The following is a 12,476-nucleotide window of genomic DNA, read 5'->3' on the forward strand; positions in this document are numbered from 1 at the left end:
TTGAATTTAATCCATTTCTTTTATCGTAAGTGGTTGCGCACAATTGATTTTAGCTACATTTAAACAAATGCATTAAGTTGAACTAAAATTGATTAAGTTCAGCTTAATGCATTTGTTTAAATGTAGCTAAAATCAATTGTGTGCAACCACTTACGATAAATAAAAAAAAGATTAAATTCAACAAATCATTTTTTTCAGTGTACTTTTTCATTTATTTAGCTGTTACAATAATCTTAATGGTACTAAAAGCAGTTAAAATTTTCTTTATGCAAAAACATAACAGAACAAGGTTGTATTGCCTTTATTATGACAGTAATAATAAAAATCATCATCATCACTAATGTATAGCAATAGACCAATAATATCATGACATATTACCATTTTAAATTAATATTGTTAATATTAAAAGTATTATCATTATCATTTAAATGAATTCTATTTACCATTATCCAAAGAACAGAGGAAGATAGAATGAGTACTGGTTTACTTCCAGAACCCGACTGTTGCATTATATTGGTTGTTCTTGTAGCCTAGTCTGCTGCAGACAACAACTGTGCCAAATGCCGGCATGATGGTTTAGGATTAAGTGATTATAGTCAGAATCTTACAAAACTTAATGGCTTCAAATCATAATTACAATTTAAAATCACGTACAGTGTCTCAGTATGTGAGGATTCGTGCTTGGTCCAAAATGGTTTCATTTTGAGGCTTACCACATAAGGAAGTTTTAAAAAGAAGGAAATATTAGCTCAGCTGAAAACACCATGAAAGCAATTAGCTAAGGTGGTTTCGGCTGAGCAAATATTTCCTTCTTATAAAAAGTTTTTTTATTGCTTTTAAATAGCAATCCATTTATAGAACGATTTCTATTCATCCTTAGGCAATGATACAACGCCTCCTGTCTATTGTTGGTAATTGGAGACTTCAATCAAGTTGTTGTCAGGGTCACGAAAATAGAGGGAACTGATGGGACCCACAGCGCCAGTCCTGTCAACTGGGCCTTCCTCTATTGTCACGCCACACTCCTGGAAACACAACATCAGAAAATCAGAGAATATAATCATTCTGTGAAAAAACAATCGGCTATACTTCAGTGTTTTGTCCTCTAAAACCAGGGATGAGCGCCATTTAGAGCTGAATTTAGAAGGCCTTTTAAATTTCAGTTCAATTATTGAAATTGAGTTGAAGCAGGAAACAGAATGCAGAATTAACGTTTGAATTAAAGTATGTCAAATTATGGTAGAATTAAATTCTAGCAAGTTTATGCTGTATGAGTAGTTTGAATTTTTTTTCAGCATGAAAGACTCAAAGATGGGGGGTGTTTTAGAAACAGTTGGTTGACATTATTAATGTTTCAAATGTCAATTATAGAAATATGTATTTAAAAATATCATAACGTTCACTTTATGGGACAGTTTGTTTTGGCTCTTGAATCTGATTGAGTTCTAAACCAAGAAAAGTTCATTCAGGAAATAAACACTGGTGTGTTGCTCAGAGATTTTGCTTTGGCTTCGTCTGGAAATGTGTTTTGTCCGTAAAAATAGAACGATATTATTAAATTGAATCATTTTGTCAATATTGTGTCTAAAATGGAAGTTATTCAGGAGTAACTTCTTGTTTATAGAACTGCTGTATAAAAGCAATATCACACTCACAATCATGTTGTTGTAATAAATTTGACCATGCCTATAATTAGTATTAAAAACAACAGCACTCTGTGGTATTGCTTAATTACGAAGCATGGTGGAAGAACTCCTCATTCTCAGACGTTCTGTGTATGACGAAATGAAATAAAAAGTCCAAATTAATAGTCATTGTTTTATTTATTTAGCAAAACTAGTGTTGGACTAATGATTGTATTAGTCAATTTAATTGCAATTAATACCTTGAGATGGGCAGAAACAGTTGTCAGAGGGGTCTTGGTGATAAGGCACAGGTCAGCAGATCCTGGTGTTGGGCTTTTGGCTTTCGGCTCAAACTCCTTCCCAGCCTGATGCAGGTTGATTTTCTGCTCTCCAAAGCTCAAAGCTTTACGGTCACCCTGGAACACAGACAGTCTTGAAGTCTTGAAGAAAGAATACTTATACTTTGCTGCCACCATGTGGTATTGTTCGCTTGAAAGTTCTACCTTAAAAGTGATGACCTCCATTCCCAAAACCTTGGAGTAAAAATGAGTGGTTTTGTTCAGGTCCCGAACAGTGAGCACCAGGTGGTCCAGATGACTGATGTGAACTGGACAGGAACTTCTGAACCGGACTGATGACAGTCCACTGACAACTGACTGGAACATAGAGTATTGAAAATATTATTTGTGATGAATGTATTTGGAAGAATATCACAAAAATGAATTCTTTGCAATTATTTATTTTTTATTTAACATTACTGTAACAAGGGTCCTGAAAGTAGTATACATTTTCTTTATGCAAAAACATAATATATAACAAGGACATCATGGTGGTTATTTGTTGTACTGACTTTATTATGATAGTAAAAATAAAAATAATCATCATCACAAGAGAAAGAGTGCTGTTGTTCTAAACATTCAATGCGTTTTATGGCAGCTATAGCAATAGTATGCTAACATGCTATTCCTAATTCAGCGAGTACGACAAGTGTGCTAAAGTCACCATGAAATTAACATCAGATTTTTTTACAGAATGTTGCAGTGTTTATTATGAATGATTTATCATCCGTCCACATTATTATTATTATTATTATTATACATTTATATTCCCTATATATATAACATTTAAAATGTTAACCTCCCCTCTATGGGATTAACAAATTTAAGAGTCTGTTTAAAATTTGCTGATCCTACATCCTGACATAACATCACATGAAAAACTAAGGTAAACTACAATGCATTGGGCATTCAAGGTGAACACGATGGCATCAGTTTACCGATTAGATTTCACGAGTTCACACTTAGGGCTGGGACGGTTACCGCATTACCGCAATACCGCGGTCACGTGACGCCTACCGCGGGTCTGAGCTTGACACCGTCATCACCGCAAAAAAAATAAAAATAAAATAAAATAAAATAAACACTGGCCTTCACATGTGTTCACGTTGTCTAATGACATGGATTCATTGATTCTAATGACATGGATCGTGTCTAATAACATTGTGTCTTGCATGGATTCAAGGTTTTCTAAACAAAACTTATCATCAATAGATGGAGCAAATCCGACCTTTCGCAAGTACGTAAGTTGTTCCATGACACATAATAACATTCCATTCGTAGGCTTGACTATAACCCCTTATTACTCTGTGGCGTGTTACGGCTGCGACGCGGCTACCGGAGCTGATCGCGCCCACTCGCGCCGTCAATGCTTGTGTGTTTACAACAGCCACGACGCGGCGCGTTTCAGAAGCGTCTCTCTGCGCCGCTTCGATAAAGATAGGCGCCTAGTCTATTTTCGACGGACGCCGCGTCCAAGCCGCACCGTAAATAAAAAAAAAAGTAAAAGGACCTCAGCTTTTAATACGCTCTATGCACGAACGCTGTTGACGTATTTCCGGTAGAATCTCAGCCAGCGTCTTTACTTCCGCGTAGCGCGTTCTATAGCGAAGTGTACCAGCGGCAAACCTTTCATAAAATTAATTTTCTCAGAAACGGAGACAACGATGTTAGAAACCGATTCGCTAGTCGGATTTCCCATGATATGAGAGAATACTCACCCTCAAAGTTGTCGATGTAGCTCGAAATATATAATTTAAAGCCCTTTGCTTTCTTACTCTCAGCCGCGACGTCGCAGAAAAAAAAACTGGGGGAGGGTGGGAAGGGGGGTTGAGGTTTAAAGCGGTTTACCGCAATACCGCGGGAATTTCTTGCTTTTCAACCGCGGTAAGAAAAAATCCATACCGTCCCAGCCCTATTCACACTTGTATTGAGTTGTATGCCTGCCTTAGTCAGACTTGATGACTGCATCAACCAACATCACGTTCTCAATAAAGAATCCTGCTGAAGATACATCAGAGTCTCCTGGTCTTTGCTTCTGAGTTTCCTACACCTCTCCCTCGAAACAGCTGCTGTTCTCTTCATGACACACACCGATGATCCAAAGCATTATGACCACCTTCCTAATATGCTGTTGGTCCTTCGTGTGCTGCCTAAACAGCACCGACCCGCAGATGCCTGGACTCTACAAGACCCCAGAAGGTGTCCTGTAGTTTCTGGCACCAAGACGTTTGCAGCAGATCCTTCAAGTCCTGTAAGTTGCGAGGTGGAGCCGTGGATCGAACTTGTTGGTCCAGCACATCCCACTGACGCTCAACTGGATTGAGATCTGGGGAATTTGGAGGCCAGGGCAACACCTAGAACTCATCATCATGTTCCTCAAACCATTCCTGATCAATGTGTGCAGTGTGTCAGGGTGCATTATCCTGCAGACTTCCACCAGGCAACACATTGTCATGAAGGGTGCACCTGGTCTGCATCAATGTTTAGGTAGTTGACACGTGTCAAATTTACGTCCACATGAATGGCCGGACCCAGGGTTTCCCAGCAGAACATTGTCCAGAGCAACACACTCTCTCCACCCGAATCCTGGCGCCATCCCTTCCCCAGGTAAACGACGCACTCGTACACGGCCCATCCACATGATGTGAAAGAAACCGGGACTCGTGACCTTCTTACACTTCTCCAAAGTCCAGTTCTGACACCAGTGTGCCCATTGTAGGAGCTTTCGACAGTGGACAGGGGTCATCGTAGGCACTTTGATGGGTCTGCAGCTGCAAAGCCCCATACGTAACAGAGTATGGGTCAAAGTTGCTCCGATATTTATTCCTGCCAATTTACAGCAGCACAAGTCAGATTTGTGGATTGATACTATTCGGGATACTATACGGGATACATCATGCCGGCATTTGGCACAGTTGTTGTCTGTAGTAGACTAGGCTACAAGAACAACCAATATAATGTAACAGTCGGGTTCTGGAAGTAAAAATCCCATTTATTTTCTCCATAGGGGAATTGATTTTTAACAGCCCCCCTGCGATGATCAGACCCCCCAACCACGGAACGTGATTTAAACTGGAAAGCAATTTAAACCAAGGGGGAAACACCCCAGAAAGAGATTTCAACCTCAAGTTCCCTGAGAATTATAAAGGCCCCCCAAGTCATGTGTCCTGCTGCCAGGACTGACTTTTAATGCTAACTTGTAAGCCTGTAAAGTAGAGTTGCACTGGAAGCAATATCTTCGAAAGGGGGGCGTTGATGTGTTCTTGGGGGTGGGGGGGTGGTTTAAGGCGTATATATGCCAAAAATGTATGAGATGAAACTTGTAACTACTAGCCATAGGCGTAGCCACCTAAAAATAGATGCAGAATTATTTTTTAAAGTCATAATAGAAAAAATAAAAAATAAATGAGGAGAAATGGAAACAAAAGCACAGCTCACACAAAGAAACTCAGTGAACATAAGGCGGTAAAAATTCATGTGGAGTATTTATATTTATAACATAATACAGTTAAGCAACATCACACAATCAAGAGTGCTGAATATCATGACGATTGAAAATGTGACTGATTTCATATGACAGTTAAACAAACAAGTAATTAATATTAAGTCACTTACATTTTAGACACAATATTGACTGTTTTTGTTCCATTTCAGCAACGAAAAAGTTCCAAACAAAGATCATAGCAGAACCATAACGCAACTCACGTTATGTTTTCATTACTGAACGATTCAGCGTTTTGAACGAACCGTTTGAGCGAATCGTTTGAATAAATGGCTCAATGACTCATTCATTAAGACGGTCACCTGCCGCCACCTACTGGTGGTTTAGTTTTGTGTTTAAAAGTATAATTCCTTCCAATATTTCATATTTGTATATTCAAAAAATATTTAAAACAACCGCATAACAGTATTTAATGCAGTTATAATTTTTCAGTGTAAATTATTTAATTTTACTGGTAACAGCCACATAGTGTCTTATTATTCTAATTTAATTTATTGATCAAATTTAAGAATTTAAAATGAAAGATGAAGCATATATTTAAAACGATTAGGGAAAATGCTCTTTATAATGGTTAAAATATCATAAATATGCAGATTTAAATATGTCAAAGCTGACTGAACACTGATGAGAATATTACTTCAGAATAAATTATATATTTTTTTCTGGACAAGCTCATTTTTTACTTGGACAAGTGAATGACCGATTTACTTGTTCAAAGGACAAGCAAATGCAAAGGCTTAATGTCGAGCTCTTAGTTATATTTTATTATGGTTATGTGGCAAGCCTGAGTATAGTTTTACACATCAGCTCAGTCTATTCTGTAAAGTTAGTGATACGCAGAGTCAGCTTTTTTTGCACATTAATCTGAAAATAAATGTGGCACACCCAGTTACTCTTTTCTGGCTACGCTAGTGCTACTTACAAAAGAAAAAAATGTTTTTTTTGGACACAGAAAACATTCCAAATGCGTTTGTCCTGTTATCAGTAGCGCGAGAGCGTGGATCAAGTGTGTCCGAAACAGACAGAATCACTGATTTTAATGGGTTCTATGCGCTTTTGACACAACATGTCGCGCCATTCGCATCCAATGTAGAGTGTAACCTGCCTTTATGTGAATTCTTCTTGTTTGCTGATTAGCTGCTGCTTGTGATGATGGTTTCAATGCCAAATTTATAAAGCATTTATTTAACACATTTATTGTGCTTTTTTTGCTACTTGGAAACTAATGAAAATGGTATTTTAACTATCCAGACAAATCAAATCTGTTATGTGGCATTTAGTGACATGCTTTTTAAATTATATATAGGCCTTTTGGTGAATAATAACAATAATTATTAATAATAATAATAATAATATATACACTAAAAGATATATTATAAATAAAAATATATAATATTAGATTAAACATAAGATTTAAATATAGATTAAACGTTTTGGGTCGGTAATGTATTTGAAAGAAGTCTCTTATGCTCACCACTGTATTTATTTGAAATAATATACAGTTTTTACTGTATTTTTGACCAAAGAATTGTTTTATTTGAATATATTTAAAAATGTACACTCACCTAAAGGATTATTAGGAACACCATACTAATATTGTGTTTGACCCCCTTTCGCCTTCAGAACTGCCTTAATTCTACATGGCATTGATTCAACAAGGTGCTGAAAGCATTCTTTAGAAATGTTGGCCCATATTGATAGGATAGCATCTTGCAGTTGATGGAGATTTGTGGGATGCACATCCAGGGCACGAAGCTCCCGTTCCACCACATCCCAAAGATGCTCTATTGGGTTGAGATCTGGTGACTGTGGGGGCCATTTTAGTACAGTGAACTCATTGTCATGTTCAAGAAACCAATTTGAAATGATTCGAGCTTTGTGACATGGTGCATTATCCTGCTGGTAGTAGCCATCAGAGGATGGGTACATGGTGGTCATAAAGGGATGGACATGGTCAGAAACAATGCTCAGGTAGGCCGTGGCATTTAAACGATGCCCAATTGGCACTAAGGGGCCTAGAGTGTGCCAAGAAAACATCCCCCACACCATTACACCACCACCACTAGCCTGCACAGTGGTAACAAGGCATGATGGATCCATGTTCTCATTCTGTTTACGCCAAATTCTGACTCTACCATCTGAACGTCTCAACAGAAATCGAGACTCATCAGACCAGGCAACATTTTTCCAGTCTTCAACTGTCCAATTTTGGTGAGCTCGTGCAAATTGTAGCCTCTTTTTCCTATTTGTAGTGGAGATGAGTGGTACCCGGTGGGGTCTTCTGCTGTTGTAGCCCATCCGCCTCAAGGTTGTGCGTGTTGTGGCTTCACAAATGCTTTGCTGCATACCTCGGTTGTAACGAGTGGCTATTTCAGTCAAAGTTGCTCTTCTATCAGCTTGAATCAGTCGGCCCATTCTCTGCCACTCTGACCTCTAGCATCAACAAGGCATTTTTGCCCACAGGACTGCCGCATACTGGATGTTTTTCCCTTTTCACACCATTCTTTGTAAACCCTAGAAATGGTTGTGCGTGAAAATCCCAGTAACTGAGCAGACTGTGAAATACTCAGACCGGCCCGTCTGGCACCAACAACCATGCCACGCTCAAAATTGCTTAATCACCTTTCTTTCCCATTCTGACATTCAGTTTGGAGTTCAGGAGATTGTCTTGACCAGGACCACACCCCTAAATGCATTGAAGCAACTGCCATGTGATTGGTTGATTAGATAATTGCATTAATGAGAAATTGAACAGGTGTTCCTAATAATCCTTTAGGTGAGTGTATAGCCGTTTCTCAATACCAAGTATGCAAACTTCGGACTTGCGTCCTTGGTAGTTTGGACTTGCCAAGTTCGACTCAGGAGAACGAACTCCCGAGGACGGAAGGACGCAAGTCCGGTTATTCTGCAAATGGAACAGCGGCGTACTTGATAGCGTCACTCAGCTCACTCTGGCTAATCCGGTTATCTCTTTATATATATTTAGGCTACAATAAAACAAAATATGTTATAAACCACTACTCTGCCTCTTTTCATTTTCATTTAAAAAAATCTATTAATGGTCACACAAATGTGGTTCAGGCAACGCAATTGATTATCTTCACTGCATACATGTATAACAACACGAAATATAAGACACAACCCTGACTCTTTTTGTTTTTATTTTAAAAATATGATACATAAAAATTTTTTATAATATTGATCATTAAAACTGACATTTAGCAAAAATAGACAGGGTTGTGTCATTTTATTTTATTATACATACAGTGAAGAGAATGTAGGCAACATGTATAATAAAATATTTTATGTTTTATATATATATATATATATATATATATATAGGCCTATACAATGACATAACCTTTTTTGTTAAATGACAGTTTTAATGATCAATAATAGCCATTATAAAAGTATAAGTAGCCTAAAAGGTATAAGAAGCTAGCAAACGATAAGTCAGCTCTCTAAAAGTTAAATAGACTAAATATAAAGCTATGAAACTTCACTTTGCCCTCAACCAAAACGTTTTGCCAGGGAACAAATTATAATGAGACAAATAAAATAAATACATAAATAAATCGCCCGTTAGATATACACAAGACGATTTATATCTCATGTTAAACCTAGACAAGAGACATCCGAGCCAGCGGCAAAACGTCAGCTGCTCTAGCCGAGGAAAGGCTGTTCTCGGCGGGGTAAATGAGCGCCGAGCGTCCGATTGCCTGGATCTCACAACTCCGAAACCGTCAGATCAAATTTTCAAATAGGCGCTATCTTTATAAATAAACCAAAGATTTGAGCTTTAAACAACTACATTCTCGCCTGAAATAATCTTAAAACTACATTTCGTGACACAATAACAGCAGTATTTTTAAATTACACGGGGTTTCTCTTTTGTTATTGACGCTTGCCGGTTGGTGTGAAATGCATTCTGGGATACCTGGCTGTCTCAAGTCCGCACAAGTCACCTCTCGATGCATCCTCGGTAAAAGGGGCGGATCAAGAACACATCCGGGGATTTGAACTGGACTTGGCTAGATGTGAACTTTGAATTGGAACAGTACTTGGGCAGCGACTGATGACGTTTCACAAGTCCACAAGAACACAAGTACAGACAAGAACGCATATTGAGAAACGGCTTATGTTTCCCCTGTTACTCCAGTTTTCAGTGTCACATGGTCCTTCAGAACTTATGCTAAAATGCTGCTCAAGAAACATTTATCTGAAAAAGGTTGTGCTGCTTATTGAAATGAGGAATATGTGGAAGTATTTTTTTTTTTTTTTTTTTCTGATGTTTTGATGAACGAAGATTGCAATTGAATTTGAAATCGAAAATGGAAATGTGAATTGTTTTAAATAAATTTTTTTGCACATTTACAAAGCAGGACAGAGAGCATACCAATATCATAAGGCCAAAAAGCTACATTTGAAATGGAATGGACTCATGACTTAAAGATGTAAATCAGCATGGGGATTCAACATATTTTTCAAAAACAGGGTATCTTCTAAAACTAAACGATAACACTCCATGTATGTATGTAACCTTGAATGTGTAAGCATACTTGGCAATATATAAAGCTCTTTCTGATTTTTTTTTTTTTTACAAATTCAGATTAAAGATTCGATTCGAGATGATTCACAATAAAAATTGCGATTTGATAAACTATCCGATTTACAACTTGTCTTAAATAATTTTGAGTCTGTGAAGATGAAAACCAAACAATAATTGTATATGGCAAGGTGTACCATTGCCCAAATAAAAATTTCCAGGAAGTGAAATTAAACCAAGGTTTAACTCATGAATATTAATACAACACACACGTCTTTAACCTAACTTTCATACTGTGAAGGTCAGCCTACTAAAAGGTTACTCGCTTGTATTTAATATTCATGACTGAGACAAGACTTTCACATAAAGTCAAGAAATGTCTAACCGACGTCAGCCTTTGAGCCAATCAGTAGAACCATCACTTTGAGACGTCACACTCCGTAATGAATATGTATGAGCCAAGCCTTCATAATAGTATATTCAGGATTCAAATGCGCTTCCAGAAAACAATTTTTTTTTACTGTAATAAAATATTATGAATCAGTAAGTAAGTAGGCAATAGCTTAGTCTCTTGTAATTTTATTTAATTGTTTCCATGCGCTACTTTCCATTCCAGCTTTCTAAAAGAAACTAGGAAGTAATTATCAAACTAAAAAGAGAGATTTTGTTACCTTGCCGTGGGTCGAGTAAGAACGCAGAAAAGTACTGCAAACGCGTAGAGCCATTTTAGCAGTGGAAAGTCAAATGAGACTGACGATATCACCTGTCCTAACCTGTCCGGAATAACAAAAATCATAGAAGCAAGTCCAACTGGAGAACGAGAAGCGCCAGACACCCTGCCGTAATCACTCTATTACACACGCCATGCACGTTGTCCCATGGTACCTATTACTTTGCTCAGCGCTGCTCAGGAAGGGCCAATCTCTTGTGGTTCCCAAACCAGGAATAGACCCGTTTTCCCAGTCCGATAGATGTAAAAGAGCACCCTTCACAACTACAAATAATGTTTTCTAATCACACTAATTTCAGATCTTTATTTATTTCTGAAAACTCTAGTCCCAAATCTTAGTCTTAATTTGTAACAGGCTATTGAAATAAAATACCAATTACATGATCTAGACACAAGACATCGGTTAGTTTCTTTGAATCAAGGCAAATATAATTGCAAAATAGAAAAACACCTTAATCTTCAATAGCAGTGTTTATCAAAAAAAGACTTGACAACTGTAGGCTTACGTAGAGCAATGTCAAATCTGAAAACAGGGTCTGGAAAAGTAGTACATGATGGGACCACATACATATCGTCTGATGAATAAAAATCACATCAATAGATCCACAGTATTTCATGATCTAAACATGGAACAGTGATCGTCAGTTTCCATAAAATTATGCATTGAGTAATGCAACAGTTACTTCTTTAATTATCATTATCAGTCACTTCATTAGTATAATTTGGAGCAGTTGCATCAGAAGATATGACTATACTGGAAGGACACTGTGCATCTCAGATGTAATGTGTGAACTGCGTTTTTGAAATGGTAATATTGTGATGTTTTGTTGTGTCTGTTTGAAAAGGTCAAAAAATGCAGTCATGTTAAGTTAACAAAAATAATTAACATAGTAAAAAAAAAAGAAAAAGAAAAAAAAAGTAGTCTTGTTGCTGTACACTTTTTATTGTAATATACAAATAACATTATGGCTTGATGAAGCCAGGACAAACCGATCATTATGTTGTAGCAGAAAGTGTGCAACATCTGTGCAGTAAGCACTGGTGTGGTTACAAGCAAATGTCACCCTAAATAAACCAAATTGAACTCAAAATAATATCGAACATTTCTGGAATATCATAATTATTCATTAAAATACAAACCAGAACATGAAAACTTATCCAGAACATATACGTGTGCGTGTGTGTGTGTGTATATATATATATTTATTTATTTTCACAGCATCACGTTTTTGAGATGTTCAAGGGAAAGTATTGCTAAATTCGATTCCTTGATAGCAGGGCTGTATGATATTCACTTTACGCTTCTTTATTCCACAGCAGCACTTAACATGATGGGACACTGGTGAGGCCACAGAGAAATGGTCAGGTGAGGAAATCATTTTATTCATTTCAAACACAGCAAACTGGAAGCTAGTCAAAATATTGACTCAAAATATAACCTATAAATATGCTGACAAAATTAAGAAATTCTATTGAGTAACTCGCTCTTATAATACATGACCTCGGAACTGAATGCATTTTAGCAATGGTTGGCTTGCTTACAATACGTGAAATGTTGGATGTAACTCACGGTTGAGAACATTTTGCTTGAGGTTATTCTTCCAAGTCAAAACAGAAACAAAGGAAACAGATTTCATCTATTGTTTCTAAATAACACTGCATTTTTTTTTTTACTCGCATGGGAATGAAGAACCTTAGCTCCCATATGAACCAACCATTACATAATGAGAAAAAT

The 12,476-nt window shown here is 37.2% G+C and overlaps 1 protein-coding gene across 1 annotated transcript; it reads right to left on the bottom strand.

The window, feature by feature from the left end:
• Positions 1-289: 289 nt before the first annotated feature.
• On the bottom strand, positions 290-10,860 carry glod5 (glyoxalase domain containing 5). Its single transcript, XM_084431202.1, has 4 exons — positions 10,683-10,860; positions 2,129-2,281; positions 1,886-2,041; positions 290-1,025 (listed from the first exon to the last, which is right to left on the bottom strand). The coding sequence occupies exons 1-4, from the start codon at positions 10,734-10,736 to the stop codon at positions 903-905; spliced, it is 486 nt and encodes a 161-aa protein (XP_084287328.1). The 5' UTR covers positions 10,737-10,860; the 3' UTR covers positions 290-902.
• Between the last annotated feature and the right edge of the window lie 1,616 nt (positions 10,861-12,476).

Source organism: Rutilus rutilus (assembly GCF_951802725.1).
Source record: "Rutilus rutilus genome assembly, chromosome: 14".
Lineage (NCBI taxonomy): Eukaryota > Metazoa > Chordata > Actinopteri > Cypriniformes > Leuciscidae > Rutilus > Rutilus rutilus.

What these genes read in the sequence shown, in the direction of transcription:
- glod5 (XM_084431202.1), bottom strand. Translation starts at nt 10,736, where the DNA reads ATGGCTCTACGCGTTTGCAGTACTTTTCTGCGTTCTTACTCGACCCAC. An exon ending in CTTACTCGACCCACGGCAAG is followed by an intron (nt 2,282 to 10,682) that starts GTAACAAAATCT and finishes TCTATGTTCCAG; the next exon opens with TCAGTTGTCAGTGGACTGTC. An exon ending in TGGAGGTCATCACTTTTAAG is followed by an intron (nt 2,042 to 2,128) that starts GTAGAACTTTCA and finishes TCTGTGTTCCAG; the next exon opens with GGTGACCGTAAAGCTTTGAG.